This window comes from Saimiri boliviensis, chromosome 1 (genome assembly GCF_048565385.1).
Source record: "Saimiri boliviensis isolate mSaiBol1 chromosome 1, mSaiBol1.pri, whole genome shotgun sequence".
NCBI classification, from domain to species: domain Eukaryota; kingdom Metazoa; phylum Chordata; class Mammalia; order Primates; family Cebidae; genus Saimiri; species Saimiri boliviensis.
Window position 1 is genome coordinate 81,530,363 of NC_133449.1, and position 17,606 is coordinate 81,547,968.

Sequence of the window (17,606 nt, forward strand, 5' to 3'; positions counted from 1 at the left end):
TTCAGTCTACAGAATGAATCCAATAAATCAGGTATCCTTTGAAAAAAACATTTTCTTCCTCTGTATATTGTTCTTTATGTGCACCACAAGCACAGATGACTTTGATTTATATGCAGCTTCTCTTTCATTACTCTCCTCAGTGTAGCTACACTGCAAAAAACTAATGTGTGACACCTCATGCCTTTGTCGTCTCTTTGTCATAACAATTTATTTTGGCCAGTCTCAGAACTGAATTCTTGAAAAGTATGCTGCATTTTAAAATGAAGAATATCTATTGTTGGGCATAAATTAGACTTAGATAAAAGTTAATTTTTAGCATTTCCTATGTTAGCTTTCTCTTTTGTCATAATTTCTTAAATTCCCTCTGTGAAATGTTATGCCTCCTTTTATTGTATGCAATATGAGAAATGGCATGCCTTCATTTATTATCTACAATATGAGATATGTGGTCCCTTTAAAATATGCTTAAGTGTGATATTTTTTAAATTTTCACATTAGTTCATGAACTCAGGTGAGAATATCCTAAGTTCAGGTGACCTTTACCATTTATACTACCCTTTGAAAGGCATTTTCTTCTCAAAATAATGCCTAATAAATAACACCACATCTCTTGAAAATAATAAGACTGTTCCTAGTTTGGGGCTCTCTTTAAAATGTTGCATTGGATTTAAAGGACAGCTTGGTGATCCTCATCGGGTATCATAGAGAATATGGCAGTGCCAAGAGCTCTGCATTCCCTAGGTGATGACCTGCCATGATGGCTGTACCAGCATTCCATCTGCACTTCCTGTGGGCTCCTCTTCACCAACTGGATGCAGTCAATTCAATCTTCACTGTTTTTCTCTGTCTGTTCTTGAATAAACCGTCCTTCATTCTCAGACTTGCTAGCTTTGCAAATGTGTAAGACATGAGCCCAAGCCCTTACTTACACCTGGTCTCAGAATGTTCAGGGCTGAAAAGAACCACACTTAGGCATGAAGGAAACTTAGCTCTTTGGATCTAACCAGAGAGAAATCCACAAGCCTTTAAAACACTCATTTTATTTTTCAATATGTATATTGTTAGGGAAAACCAGTACTTTTATCTTCATTATATATGATTTTATATAAAGAATAGAAAGAAACATTAAGGGGACTGCATATTATCTCTCCAAATACACATAAAGCCAATACCGATTAGACTAATGTATAAGCTCACTATCTGTGTATCTGATATGATTTGAGCCTTAAACATACATGGCCATGACTGTATGTTATTTAAATAGATTTAATAGCTATCTAATGAAGTTTTATTAACTTTAGAATCCAGTGAGGTAGAGTAACCCCCCATGATGTAAGTAGGCATTTGTATATTAAAGACCCAATATGGTGTAAAGTTGTTGTTTTAAGGAATCTGAGTATCAAAATAAAAAGAACACACCTGTCTTGTGTATTCATTATACATAAATGCAAACTTTCTCTGGATAAATAGTCATAGATTTGCAGAGCTGAGTAGGACTTTCCATATCACCTGTGACAACTTTCTTTTATAGAAAAGCTATATAAGGCTTAGAGAAATTAGGGTTGTCTACCTGGTCTAACAGCTAATTAAAGACAGAGCCAGGCAAAGAACTATTTCTTGTAACCCCTATTCAGTGTTATTTCTAGAAATTCACAGTGCCTCTTTGAATTACTCTCAGAGTCCAAAGTCACTTCTGACTCCGTCTCAGCTTCCTAGACATGGCTCAGATATGTTTTGCTTATTTTTCATACAATGACAGCTTTCAAAATGTAATTTAAGAAAGTCTTGCCAGGCACATTGGCTAACTCCTGCAATACCAGCACTTTGGGAGGCCAAGGCAGGTAGATCACTTGAGGCCAGGAGTTCGAGACCAGGTGAGACCCCATCTCTACTAAAAATACAAAAATCCGTGGCAGCGCGCATCTGTAATCCCAGCTACTCGGGAGGCTGAGGCAGGAGAATCACTTGAACCCAGGAGGCAGAGGTTGCACTGAGCTGAGATTGTGCCACCGTACTCCAGCCTGGGCGATACAATGAGTTCCTGTCTCAAATAAAATAAAATAAAGAAAGAAAGTCTTAAATCACTTACGAATTTATTTACTTAAACCGTCTTATTGACAAAATAAGACGGTTTAAGTGAATATTTCTGATCTATATTATGTTTATATTTAGGCAACATAGATATTGCCTATATTATATTTATATTTGTCCACTTTATATGTAAAGGATATAGGTAATTACCAATCATTAGAAGGCACCAACTTTAATTATTAATGTGTCATGAACGTGTTCACTTTGCTGAGGCTACAGGAAAGAAAAGATCAAAAAGTAGAAGACTTTTAAATGAAAAGTGCCTAAATCCCATTGTAGGAAAGGTCTCTGAACCATAGAGGAGGGCAGCTTAGTTTAGATGCTTCTTTTCCATTAGTCAGAGAGGTAGTGACCTCCAACAGAAAATGGAGATCAAAATAAGACTGCTCTACTGGGAATCACAGCATCTTTACAAGCTTCCTAGAGGCCAAGATTTCATAATTTACTGCTTTTTTGGTATCTACATTTCAATGATATTTATATTTAATTTAATTAACTACATTTCACAAATTATACAATGTTTTCCACTTTCTGTGAGCCTGTTACCTTACCTTATTAGAAAACAGAAGACTGGATTACAAGTGCCCACCACCATGCCTGGCTAATTTTTTTATTTTTAGTAGAGATGGGGTTTCACCATGTTGGCCAAGCTGGTCTTGAACTCCTGACTGCAAGTGATCTGCCTGCCTCAACCCCCAAAGTGCTGGGATTACAGGTGTAAGCCACCATGTTTGAGAGGCTGAGGCAGGAGAATCACTGAAAATCCAGGAGGCAGAGGTTGCAGTGAGGCGAGATCACGTCACTGCACTCCAGCCTGGGGGACAGAGCGAGCCTCTGTCTCAAGAAAGAGAGAAAGAGAAGGAAGGAAGGAAAGAAGGATGGGAGGGAGGAAGGGAGGGAGGGAGGGAAGGAAAACAAGACTGTTTCATCTTTAACTTTTTATTTTTGGAATTATTTTGGATTTTTTTTAAGCAAAAGAAGAACAGAAAACCATTTCTACAAGTTCAAGGCAACATTAGTTTCTCTTATAATTCCCTTTTAATTTTTTAAAAAATATTCCTTAGTATTGCTTCTCATAAGTATCTACATTTCTAGTTGATATTACTATACAGTCAAACCTAAGACTGATGAAGTCCCATCATTTTTTGTGAAAAATTCTGTCAAGGGCAGGTAACAATAATGCTACATTTTTATGGCTATTACAAATCAAAAAATGTTTTGAATGTCACCTAGTGATAGAATTATTAATATAACAGTGTAGATATAAAAAGACAACACTGTTAAATATGAATTACTGATAACACAGTCCCAAATAGTTCAGTACCTTTTAAATCATTCTATTAATAAGTTTAATCAGCAGCATGGCCATATTTTGTTTTCATTTCTCTTCCATCTATATTCTCTCATTAGAATGAAGATTTTTCATCATGTATCAGAGATTCTCAAACAAGAACCCTCAGATATAAGGAAATCTCTGAAGAATGTTATGAACCCCCCTCACTTTGAGAGCCTCCACGTTGCCTTAGACCTTTTTCTTGTGAATTACACTCTCTCTGACATTTTTCTCTGACAAACTTTAGCTTTTCCCTTAATCCAGTCTCCATTTACTTAGGTTTCCCAGTATGATTTTTTCTCCATAAATTTATTTTTCATATCTAATTACCTCTTTTATTCCAACACACCCACACCACTTGTGCTGCTCCCATCTGTCCCCTGAAAGCTCTATTGAACTACACATAAAAGCCTTTTTCCTTTAATTACAAAAAGTATGGCAATTTAGAGAAAACAGTGCTCCATAAGCACTATTCATCTGGTGGAGTCCATTTTTTCCCAAGTATGACTCCAGCAGCAACCAATCCTTAATGGATTTAACTAATTTTTCCTATCAGTAGCATCCAGATTCTACGCAGGCTGGGCAACATAATTAGGGTTGCTCTTCATGAGAAAAAAAAAGTATAATCCTGCACAAGTTTCTCCTCAGGAGTGCCAGAATGGTAATTTCTATGCATATAACAGTTGAGGAATACCACCACTTGCTTTAAGGAGCCTGGAAAGCCTTACTCTGTGACAGTTTTGTACAACAGTTACAGATTTTTTTTTTTTTTCAGAGCAATTCCAACCCTAAAAGAGCCATATATCTTATGGCCCTATGAGACTAAAACAAACCAAAGGCAAAACAAAGTCAAAAAATGTGAAAAGGATAAAGAGGCAAAATGATTCATATCTAACTCCACAGCAAAAAAGGAAACACACATAAGGGGAATCATGTGTCTGCGAGAAGCCTCCCTTCTCTGCCCCCTTGCTGGTAATTCTGCATAAGCAGGGAGGTGAGGTAAGGGAGGCATCCAGAGATGTAATGCTGGACCTGCGGTGTGTTGCCATGGAAGTGAGAGCTTGATTTCTTTAGTTTCTACATAGGAACCCTTCTCAGCACTTCTGGCAACAGTGACAGGTTCTTTTCCTTTGTTCAGAGACTGCTCTGGCAACTGCCTTGCCTCTTTTCAAGGCAATGAAAGACTGCATTGCAAGGCCACATTGTAACCAAATTACTTGAGAGGGAGACTTTGCATTTCCCTTCCTAAAATTAGGAAGGGAATTTGTGTGTGCTAGCTCTACAGAAATAGAAACAGTTGCTGGAAAGGGCTCATTCAGGCGTGATCTGAGTTACTATGCCTTTCAAACAGGTTTGCAGAGCCACAGCCCATGTGCAGGTATATGACAGCAGACAGTGTGTCGGGTGCCTTTGTGGATTTGGAAACTGGCTTGCAAATGTTGGCTTCAAAAGATGGATGGTTTGTTCTGGGGAGGGTCTCGGGGACACAAGGAATATATACTGCTTTCCAAGCAGATTAGTTAGTGCCAGAGCATTTGATCAAAAAGAATAGATTTCCCAATAGGACTTTTAACAAATGTACTTAATTGACTTTGCAGCTACAGCAAGCTGCTTATTCACGTCTCTAGTCAAGTCTCTTTATGACACAAAATCCCAAGTCAGCACAAAATAGGTGAGAATAGTTTAATAATAATAATTTTACATCAGCTTTACATCTGAATAGTAACTGATGTCTTAAAGGGTAGCACTATTTATTTATAATAAAATCATCAGGTAGGTATCCTGTATTATCCATTTAAAGACATTTTCTAGTTTTAACAGACTTCACCGCAGATGCAGCACATAAACATATCAACTACGTCTGGATTAAAAAAATCTTTGTGACCATCAAGGCAAGAATAATGAAATGAGTAGAAAGAGCTAAGCAAGCTTTTTGAATTTGGGCTAAAAATCAAATTTTAATTTCAAAATTTCAATTTTCAAACCATTACTGTAACTTATAATTTCCCCCACCACCCTCCTTCAGTTTACTCTACAGCAAAAGGCCCCCTCTCACCACATTTTGTCAAGCATGAATTTTCCATGCAGAGGTGAGTATTTGTGTATATATAATAAACCTTTAGGATTCTCAAGTACTTTGGAGATGTGTCAGGGAGAAGACCCTGTAAAATGCAATTTTTTTCATTTATATTGTATACCACAGGGTTAAGAAAAATTGAACATTTCTTGTACAAGCAGGGATAAAATAAATGTCTAACAAATCTCACATGCCTAAGCAGATCCAATGTTAGTTTTTAAGATAAATGTTTAATAAAAACAAATTTGACAATAAGATAAAAATAGGTTAATTAGCTTAACTACACTGAATCATACTAATGATCTGAACCGATTAAGGGAGGCACTGTGCCTATGATGGAAAGAACATTGAATAGGGCCAGGGGCGGTGGCTCACCCCTATAATCCCAGCACTTTGGGAGGCCAAGGCGGGTGGATCAGGAGGTCAGGCATTCAAGACCAGCCTGGCCAACATAGTGAAACCCCATCTCTACTAAAAATACAAAAAGTTAGCTGGGCATAGTGGCATGTGCCTGTAATCCCAGCTACTCAGGAGGCTGAGGCAGGAGAACTGCTTGAAATGGGACCTGCTGGGAGGCGGAGGTTTCAGTGAGCCAAGATCACGCCACCGCCCTCCAGCCTGGGCTACAGAGTAAGACTCCATGTCAAAAAAACAAAACAAAACAAAACAAAACAAAACAACACTGACTAGGCCTACCTCTTATGTCTGACCTTAGTTAGCTGCCTGACAGGAGGATGTTCCTGACCTCTGTGAACCCAATAAACTTGACTAAAAGAGGAGGTTATCCTGTATGACATGTAAGGTTCTATCCAGCTCTGGAAATCGATGATTCTTTATATAGAGAAAGCCCGTATTTATTTGTAAGAACGTGTAGAAGATAGGCGTGTTCCTTTTTATTTTGATACAAAACTCCTTAAAACTACTTTACACCCTACTATGTCATCATTTTCAAACACCTACTTACATTATTGAGAGTGACACCATGTCACTGGATTCAAAAGTTAGGAAAATCTCATAGAGAGCAGCTACATTTGTTTAAATAACAAACAATTTTTGTTTGAGGCTCACATCACATCCCATATGCATGCGGTGGAACTGACGGCCAGTGTGAGCAGTTTAGCATTATGTGTATTATGTGTATTGTAAGAGATTATATGCAATTCTTTGAAAAATATTTAATTGTGATCTTTAAAAAATGTTTCCATTTGTTTATGTGCTCAGGAAGAATATCCAAAAGTTCAAGTGACTTTTAACTATCATTTGTGCTAACTTTTTTTTTTTTTTTTTTTGAGATGGAGTTTCGCTCTTGTTACCCAGGCTGGAATGCAATGGCGCGATCTCGGCTCACCGCAACCTCCGCCTCCTGGGTTCAGGCAATTCTCCTGCCTCAGCCTCCTGAGTAGCTGGGATTACAGGCACGCGCCACCATGCCCAGCTAATTTTTTTGTATTTTTAGTAGAGACGGGGTTTCACCATGTTGACCAGGTTGGTCTCGATCTCTCGACCTTGTGATCCACCCACCTCGACCTCCCAAAGTGCTGGGATTACAGGCTTGAGCCACCGCGCCCGGCCTGTGCTAACTTTTAAGAGGCATTTTCTTCTCAATAATAATACCTAGCACATAATACAGCATTTTCTAAAAATAATAAGACTAGTTCTTACCTTAGGACACCTTTGAAATGTGTTCACAAACTGGATTTAAAATACTGCTCAGTGATTCCTGTAGGACACAGTACACACCACGGCAGAGCACGGAGCTCTGCATTCACTGGGGTGACCTGCCGTGGTGGTGTACAGAAACTCCATCAGCACTTCCTGCCGGCTCCTCTTCACCACTGGATAAAACCAACTTAATCTTCACTGCCTTTATCTGTTCCTGAATAAAGAGCCCCTCATTCTGGGACTTGAAAACTTCACATATGTATAAAACATGGGCCCAACCTTTTATTTACACCTGAGCCCACAAAATATAAGAGCTGAGAAGAACCCCATCATTCACAAATGAAAAAACTGAGGTCTTTTCATCTAACCAGGGAGAAATCCCCAAGCATTTATTATACTCATCTTGTTTATTTTTAAATATTTACATTGCTAGGGCAAATTTGTGACTTTCTGTTCATTATACACAATCTTATATAAAGAATAAAAATGAGCACTGAGGAAGACTTCTTCCTCCAGGACAATGCTTTATGTAATTAGTCTAAACTCTAAACTAAAAGCAAAAAACCTGGCTACAGCTTCAAAAGGTATTTTATATACTTGGGATTCCAACTACCAATTCCTACTTCTGTTTATTCAAAGACAAATGGACACGCATTAATAAGCTTGGGAGTGATAAGGAATACCTTCTAATCAAGGCACAGCAAACAAACTCTTATAATGGAAAATCAAGAGTTCAAATACTGAGATTAATTTATGCTAGGATGTCAGCTTATCTCATCGAATTGACCTTGCAAATCAGCTAACATCATAGTTAGAAATAGTTTCTGTGGGGAAATCTCATGACACATTATTTATAATAGTATCAATAACATCTAAGAACAAGTAGTACAGGCAAATGCCTTTAATACCGCCTAAGTCTCAGTCTCCCACAAGAATTCTCTTTATATAATGCTCGCTGTTCTGAGATCCATTTATTGTGTTCCATCCTAGGGTCTTACCTACTGTCTGTGTTCATTTTAGCTTGTATTAATAGGAGTAATTGCAACTGGTACCTCTATTATGTCTCAGTAGTAAATGAAGGCACCACTCTCTGATACAGAAATTTAACAGAAATACTGCTTTTGAATTGATAAATCTGTTGCATTCTTTGCATATGTCCAATAGCATACTTCAAACAATGGGTTCTCTTTGCATTAAATTACTTTGACAAGTAAATAGCTGTTTAACTAAAACTAAAACATTGTTTTGCCATTTGTAACACTGCTGAAATCAGCAAGAATCTGGCATGGTATAACTGATACCATTTTTCTTTTGTAATGCTACTTATACTGATGGTGAACCCCACATCAATAACATCTTAGAATCGATAAAACATGATCTTTCTTAGCCATTTCTTGGAGAGAAAACAATGAAGCAAAACAAAATGAACCAAAACCTTCCTTGGTAGCAAAACAGTAATGTATTTAAAAGGATGTAACTGAACACTTTAAACTGGGTAGTTGTTTAATCTTGCTTAGTCTTAATTATGCAAGTACTAAGTATTCAAATATACATGCACATATCAACTATAAAGACTCTTCTGATTTTCTTTCAGGACTTCTAACACTCACTTTTATAGATTTTATAGATTTTTAAAAATCAACCTTGTCATCATTTTCACATTTGTTGTGCCTCTTTTATTTTTTGTTTAAGATGGCATACATACTATTATTTTGCTGTTTGATGTCAGCCTCAATTCCTTCTCAGAAGGAAACTAAGAAACAAAAATCATTTGGATTTTTGTTTCTATTTCTTTTACATTCCCAGTTGCCTGAGAAATGGCATAACCATGCATAATAAACTAACTATATTTTATAGGTTTCTTTGTAACAAGTAAGAAGTTAGACGTTTTTCAGTCAAGAGCCTTAGCACAGTCATACTGTGAATTTAAAATAAAAGGCAAAAAGGAACACAAAAAAATTTTAAAAGGAAAATAATGAAGAGCAAAGAAACAACAAACCCACCAGTAGTGTTTTATTTCATGACACAAATAACCTCTTTAGTCATCATGAATTTTAACACATGTACAGTTTGAGAAGAAAGAGAAATACAGAAGTCTACCTTTAACCTCAGCTTCTGTTACTTGTAGTCAACCAGGGCCCAAAAATATTGAATGGAACATTCCAGGAATAAACAAGTTTTAAACTGCAGGCTGTTTTCAGCAGCGGGATGAAATCTCATGCTGTCCTTGCTCCATCCCACCTGGGATGTATCTACACTGTCTACACTTCCTGTCTGTTAGTCACTTAACGGTCATCTCAATGATCAGACCAATGGTCACAGTAACTCAGTGCTTGTGTTCAAGTAACCCTTATTTTATTTAAGAGTATAAATAAGTTACTAATAATAACTTTGTTATTAGTGTTGTTAATCTCCTACCGTATCTAATTTATGAATTAAACTTTATCATATATACTTTTGTAGAGGAGAAAACACAGTATTGTAGGGATTGGTGCTACCCATGGTTTCAGGTATCCACTTGGGGTCTTAGAATGTATTCCTCTTGAAAAACAGGGTACAACTGCTATAGGTTTATTTCACTGAATCTCATGAGTTCTGGGCAGACTGTTGGCCAGTGGAAGAAAGAAAAAAGGCATTCTTACGTGCAGTATCTGATAGCGTAAATCATCATTAATGAGCAAACGTAGTTCAAAAACAAAACAAGATTAAAAAGACCTAAAATATCTTTCTAAAAGATCTTTGCATTAATGCTCAAATTTCTTCTCCTGATATATAACCAGTCTTTGATATTTTATTTAAACTACTGCTTACTAATGGTTTGTGGTATAATTTTCGCTTAGTCACTTATGAAATAGAAATAATCACCAGAATGTAGAAAGAACCCTAGTGACTAATTTCTTAGAAAACTTCTTGTGATAAATATTAAAATATATTGTTGTCCACATGCTTGGAAAGGAAACCAGCCTAGAATCAGATCTGTTCAACTCCTCAACAAAACATTTTCTGATAACCACCTCCACAAAAAACCAGCATCATTCTCATAAAGTTAACAGCCCATGGAAAGAATTTTATAAGTGAAATGTATGGGAAGACATTAAACATTGTGGAAAAAGTGTCACTTTAATAAGGGGAAAGAAATGAAGTCCCAAAGTAAAAACCGTCAATTACTGTCATCGCTTTATTGCACTGAAAGAGTTCAATTATACCGCAAAGAATTTTAGAATGTACTAATTTAATTAAAATGTGAAATATTCCAACTACCTATGGCTTTGGCTAGTTCAGAAATAAGCGAATTTTTGATTTAAATAAGAGTACCTTCCCTATATCCACAAACTACATGCATGATGTGTATGAGTAGTGCTATCAATGTGTCTTTATTTTTTACTTCTCATTATTTTATCCTTTTCCTTTGTTGTTCCTCTCAAAATTACTTCACATTCTCATTTCAGACATCTGCATCCTTTAGTAACACTTAGAAATCTGGGTAAGATGATGGCCATCATGGAACATAATCACACTCTACATTGATGAATGACTATTTACAAAATGAGTTCTATCATTTAAAAGAGAAAACGTCATCGAGCTTTTAAATTCCAAATAAAATGCTACAACTCAAATGGCACTGACTAGCTATGAGCTTCTGGAAGTCACCCACCTGGGGCAGCATGCGATTTTCTTCCTCCAGCTGTCTTACTCTTGCCTCCAGCTGCCTAACATAGGACAAGGTTGATTCTAAAATTAAAAAGAAAGAACTCACATTATACACACAGGTCTTGTTTGGTGCACTGTCAGGATATTTCTGGCTTGATTTATTCAAATCAGATAGTGACTATTTAGTCTGTTATTTAAAATAAGAAAAAAAATTATCTCCCAGAAAAACAAGAAGCCACTGAAACTACAAACAATTTTGAACAATTTTACGATGTTAAGAAATATTAGACATGATACAAACTGGCATATTTACAGGTGGTAGTACACACAATTGACAGATGATTAGTATTAAGATTCTATAAAGAACTCTTACAAACCAATAAGAAAAGACAAGTAAAGGTATGAAAAACATTTCTCAGAAGTGGAAACACACAAGACAAATAAACCTAAGAAAAGCAGTCCAACATCATTATTAATTAGTAAAATCACACATACTTAGAACAGGGCAAAAATCAGAATTCAAACCCAGATCTAATACCAAAATCCAGTCTCTCTACTGCTCAAAGTCCTTTTAGCTATTTCTAATCACTAAGAATTGAGGTATTTCAGAGGGAGACTTTTAAAAATATTTCTGAAATTTGATCCTCTTAAGATGGAACAAATCCCAAAGTCAAATCGTTTTTTATAAATCCTTCTTAAATATTTAGTATTTCCTCTTCTGAAATAAAGTGTATTGAGGTCAATTAAAAAAAAAGTATTAGAGAAAATTATAGGTGGTGAGACTGCGGGCTTTTGCACACCAACCAGCCTCAGAATAATAGCATCTTGAAGACAATCATACTTTCTTTTCTCCATATTTTGTACATTTTGAGTTGTCAATGAGTTGTTTCACATATACAAGGCTATTTTGTAATGTTAACTATAACCAAAATAAACTACAAAGCCCCATTTAAAAATAAATAAATAAAACAAAATTTTTCAAACATCCAGTTCCCTTTATTTCACCCAATAAAAATTTCAAGTCTTAAGAAAAATATTTGTCCTTTTCAAAAACCTATAGTAATTGACAGAAAAAACATTAAAGAGCTTTTTAGAGTTAGAATGAATTTTGACTGATTCTGGCTGACTGTGACAGAGATCCAAGTTTTTCACAAATTGTTACATAAACCAGGGGCAGACCTGAAATTGATTCTTGTTTTCATTTCTTCATGAGCTCAGGCATGTGCTGAAAGCTCAGAATCATTATCATGCTTAGTCTCTGTTCCATACTGAAACTCTAAAGTTTACAGCTTTATGTCAGGAAAAGGGGTCACAAGTCAAGAGTGAAGTTTTATTTCTACAAACAATCTGATAGTAACTCAGCTTCATTAAAGTGAAAATATTCAAAGTCATCACATAGTAACATAGTTGCAATTCATTCATTATAGAAGAACAAACATATTTCAGGTGCAGTGAAAGGTACATAGCAATAGAATTTCTCCAGAGCCCACTTCTGCTATATTAGTAGCTAGTCAAACATGAGCAGGACAGGAGAGGGCTCCCTCCAGCCCACCCACCAAGAATGTCAGGCAACCAACAGGCGATGGTCAGGTGGTTGCTAACTGTCTCTCTAAAACAATGATTAGTTGCAGCCACCACCACGGAAAGACTGTCTCCTAGTAGATAGAAAAAAAACCTGGTACTGGTGATCAGCAGTATCCCAATAAGATCTCTGGAGTTGGGTGAGTGGGCTCAAGCATGGGCTAAGTGGAAAAACAGCAGGTTTGACTGGTATATGACTTTCCTCTGGGAATGCTAGACTGCTAAGGGAAGAATGCCTAAGTGAGCTTGCATACATCTCCAGTAAACCCACTGCGCATGCTCCCCTCCCAAGTGCTAGCAGGTCACTGCACATACCGACAGCCCACCTCAAGGGAAGAATCAAGGGAGAAGGGACATGAGACTCCTGAAGCAGGCCAATGTATAAAATCCCAGGTCAAAAGATCAAACAGTGCACTAGATCTCTCAAGCTGCCCACCTGACCCTCTTCCAAGTGTACTTTCCTTCTTTTCATTCCAGCTCTAAAGCTTTTTAATAAATGTTCACTCCTGCTCTAAAACTTGCCTCAGTCTCTCCTTCTGCTTTACGCCCCTCAGTCAAATTATTTCTTCTCAGGAGGCAAGAACTGAGGCTGCTGCAGACTCATATGGTTTTGCTGTCAGTAACACTTCCATAGTTAATATTGAAGCAGAAGAACCTCTTCAGTGTTCATGTTCTTCAGCCTCAGACACATGAAAAGGGCAAGAAGCAATACAGTAGTGCACCTAAGTGTTTGGAGCCCCTAAGGATCCACAGTTAGAAAAATATTGATGCCCTGATCTTAAATGCATCATGAAAACACAATTGTTTTCATGTGGAAATAGTTTATATGAACCCAATCCCATATTTGTGACCTCCAAAGCAATGACCTAATATTTTCTTTTCTAAAATATATAATATCAGTCCTTAATTCATGAATACAACAATTAAGCTCATTTCTGACTAGTTTAGAGCAGGCCTATTTTCCAAAATTGTGTGCAGAAAGCCCCCATCCCTAACATTAACATGATGAACCATAGACCTCACAACATTGGAAAGGATTAGCTTTGAGCATTACTCATATAATAGAAACATAGGTAAAGAAAATTGAAGACATTTGCTAAAGCTATCCTCTCATTTTTTTAGCTTAATAAAATGTTAAAACTCTGTTTTGTGGACTCTTCCAAAGAGGGAAAAAAGTATGCAGCATAAATGAATAGCAAAGTTATTGATTTCATGAGTCTGCTTTACTCTTGCAAATGAATTAAGTGATTTGCAGATCATCAAGATGTGAATGTATATTGCCTGATTTACAATTTTGCAAGCCCTGCTCTTTCCTCTGGAAAAACAACCACTTGATAAGGCCATCCAAGTGAAAAGTTTATCAGCAATATTCTATTTAAACTACACAAAAATAAAGTTATTTTCTTTTTTGTTCACAATTTACACCTTATCTTTACTGCCCCTATGATGCACTATCTCTAAGGCTGTGATACTTAAAGCAGATGAAAAGACTGCACAGATTGATTCAGGTGATCTTTGAAAAATGCTATTGAATGGAATTTGTTTTAATTCAGTGAGTATCTTCTGTACCTTTATTTCTCTTTTCAAAATCTTTGCAGTTTATATATCTGGTGTTTTCACTAAGTCTCTACCTACATTATGAAAGTATTATGTCACTTCAGAAAAAAAAATGCGGCAAATTCTTGAGTTTGGAAAAATATTCTCTAACTCCCATCTTTAATGTTGAATTTCAATAGATCATGTCTATATCATTTTTCTAAAGCATTCACTGCAAATATGGTCTGGGACAAGAAGAGACAGAATATTTTTAAACAGGTGAAATAATGAAAAACAGCTTTACAGTGAAGGCAAGGGCAAAAACACTTTGAGTTCATTCATTCAACAAATATTTATTGTGTCACTGATTTGTGTCAGGCAGTGTTCTAGGGTTAGGATGAGGCCAGTTATTTCAAGCCTTAGTAAGTTTCTGAGAACCCACATTCCCTTTTAGATTACAAGTGTTTCAGAAGGTCCTATTAATTGTTTCAGGCTCTTAGCCTCTGTTGCAATTATTACTTAACAATTAATGGACACCCGAACAAAAATTCACTCTTCCTGGGGGTAAAACACAGGAAGAATATCTGATCTACATGTATAAATAAGAGTACTCAGGCTGTTTTGTTTTATTCAGAAAGAAACTGATTACACCATCCTTTAATGGGAGTGGAGTAGAAAAATACTTTTCTGGAATATACTGTGAGATCATCATTGGGTCCCCAAGTCCCTACAGGAAAATCCATTTAAAAAAAAAATCCAATCCCCCAACTGTGACATGAGAAAAAATGAAGAAATACTTGTTTAGTTAAAACCTTGGGATTTCAAGGTTTGTTACTGATCATAGGTCAGCTGAGCCTGACTAGTAGTGCATAACCAATAATTAGTTTTTTTTAATGTAAGCTATATTTTAAATAAAACAGAATAAAATAAAATATAGGAAACTTTTTTTATTGCATTTTAGGTTTGGGGGTACATGTGAATAACATGCGAGATTGTTGCATAGATACACACATGGCAGTGTGATTTGCTGTCTTCCTTCCCTTCACCTGTATCTGGCATTTCTTCCCATGCTATCTCTCCCCAACTCTTTTTTAAAAAGATACATCCAAGTCCACATCTGATAGTTAGTCATTAGGAAAAATTGATAGAATTTTCTCACAGTGTGAGGAAGAGAGGAAGAAAGCCTTTTGGATGCTGGAACACATTTGACCACATCCACTACGACCCCCTTCCCCATGCTGCTTTTTCCCGTTTTTTCCTTTTTCAAGGGTGTCAACTATAAAATAAGCCGATCTCCCTGTGCACTCAGGGGATGGGATGGACAGCTGCACCGAAGGGAAGTGTCTGACAAAAATTGGCATTCATTTTATTATAAAGTCATTAATAGAAAGCTGCATTTGAATGTACTACAATTTAAATTGAACATTACATTTTATGCCAGTAGCTGACAGCTTCACAAAACTGAGACTTTAGAATGCCATTTTGGCTTTTAGAACTAAGAATGAGGCTCCAAAAGAGCAACAAAAAAATAGCCAAATTCTCAGCTACAAAGTACATAAATATATAATGCACTATAAAAGGAGCCTATATTCAAGAAACTTATAAGCAGTTGGGGTATATAATAAGAGAGAAAAAAACAATATGGTAATTTGAAATTTAGTGCTAAATCCTGTTAAAGGGGAGCAAAGAAAAAAATCAACATTGGCAGTAGTTCTTATGAAGGAGAAACTCAAGCTTAAAATGCCTCAATAGAATTTTGATAGGCCAGAGAGATATGAGTGGAGCCACAGGTGGACCCGGGCCAGAAACCAAAAATGATCCTATTGTAAACACAGAAGGAAAGCAATCACGTGACGGAAAAGAAAGGGACATCGGGGTACAGGAAGAGAGGCCAGGTTATTTCCCACAGTCACGCACCTGAAAAAGCAAACATCAAATCATGGTAATCCAATAGTTATTTGCTTTAAACCTCCCAAAAGTTATATTGTTTCTCTTTCCACCCTGGGAAACCTATGGGCATCTAGACATTAGAAAAGTAAGGTGAAGCAAACAAAATTCTTGTGAAAATCCAATGACATCTTCAAGATGTTCTCTAGGTTAATCTCAGGCCCATTTTCAAAGGAGAAACCATTCTTTGAACCTACATGTAAAAGTTCACAGCATCTCTTACAAGAAAAACAAATTAAGAAACATTCATAAGAATTCCACTGAATTGCGCATCTTCTAAATTCCAATCTTAGAGGTAGAATGTACCTTACAGGTTTTCTTGTTTGTTTGTTTTTTGAGATGGAGTTTCACTCTTGTTGCCCAGGCTAGAATGCAATGGCGCAGTCTTGGTTCACTGCCTCTGCATCTTGGGTTTAAGTGTCTCCTGCCTCAGCCTCCCCAGCAGCTGGGATTACAGGCACTGCCACCAAGCCTAATTTTAGTGTTTTTAGTAGAGACGGGGTTTCACCATGTTGGCCAGGCTGGTCTTGAACTCCTGACCTCAGGTGATCTGCCTGCCTCGGTCTCCCAAAGTGCTGAGATTACAGGCAGTGGCATAAGCCACTGCGCCTGGCCCCTTACAGGTTTTCTAATTCAATTTGTGACACAATCCTCTGACTTATTTTGCAGATGAGAGAACTAAAACTTTGGTGGCTTGCAACTGTAATGCTGGCACTTTGGGAGGCTGAGATGGGCAGATCACCTGAGGTCAGGAGTTTGAGACTAGCCTGGCCAACATGGCGAAACCCTGTCTCTACTAAAAATACAAAAATTAGCTGGGCATGGTGGCACATGCCTGTAATCCTAGCTACTCAAGAGGCTAAGGCAGGAGAATTGCACCTGGGAGGTGAAGGTTACAGTGAGCTGTGTATAGGAGGAAAATTATCTGGAAGACTATAGTGGCCATGAATTTATAGATGTTAGTTTTTATGTGACCCTCTAACAATTAGTCTCTGTGTTGGCTCAATTGTTTATCCCCTTCAAAAATCATGTTGAAATTTGTCATTTTAATAGCATTAAGAGGTGGGGCCATTAAGAAGTAACTAGGCCATGAGGGCTCCACTCTCTTGAGTGGGACTGGTGCTGTTATAAAAAGATGTGTTTGGGCTTTGCCCAGTGGCTCACGCTTGTAATCCCAGAACTTTGGGAGGCTGAGGCAGATGGATCACCTGACATCAGGAGTTCGAGATCAGCCTGGCCAACATGGTGAAACCTCATCTCTACTGAAAATAGAAAAATTAGCCGGGCGTGGTGGCAGGCGCCCGTATTCCCAGCTACTCCGGAGGCTGAGGCAAAAGAATTGCTTGACCCCAGGAGGCGGAGGTTGCAGTGAGCTGAGATCGTACCACTGCAGTCCAGCCTGAGCAACAGAGCAAGATTCTGTCTCCAAAAAATAAAAATAAAAAAAAACCAAAACAGGTGAGTCTGGCCCCCTCTTGCTGTCTTACCTTCTGCCATGACATGGTGTAGCAAGAAAGCCCTCACTGAATACCAACTCCTTGATCTTGGACTCCTCAGCCTCTAGAACTGTGAGCCAATAAATTTCTGTTCACTATAAATCACTCAGTCTGTGATATTCTGTTATAGTAGGAAAAAGTGGACTAAGATAGTCTTTCTCAGCAAAACAGTCCAATAGCCACGTGTTTTCCAATTCATAGACAAACTTTTAATAAACCTCAAGCTCTAAAG

The 17,606-nt window shown here is 37.2% G+C and overlaps 1 protein-coding gene across 6 annotated transcripts in view; it reads right to left on the reverse strand.

Moving 5' to 3' along the window:
• CCDC85A (coiled-coil domain containing 85A) overlaps nt 1-17,606 on the reverse strand; it is a 206,447-nt gene that overhangs the window by 37,675 nt on the left and 151,166 nt on the right. For 5 of the 6 annotated variants that reach the window (XM_039463726.2, XM_039463737.2, XM_039463734.2 and 2 more), the window contains exon 3: nt 10,819-10,895. The exons of the other annotated variant lie outside the window; for it this stretch is intronic. In XM_039463726.2, coding sequence (XP_039319660.1) covers nt 10,819-10,895 — 77 coding nt within the window. The remainder of the gene's footprint in view (nt 1-10,818; nt 10,896-17,606) is intronic. 6 annotated transcript variants of the gene reach the window in all.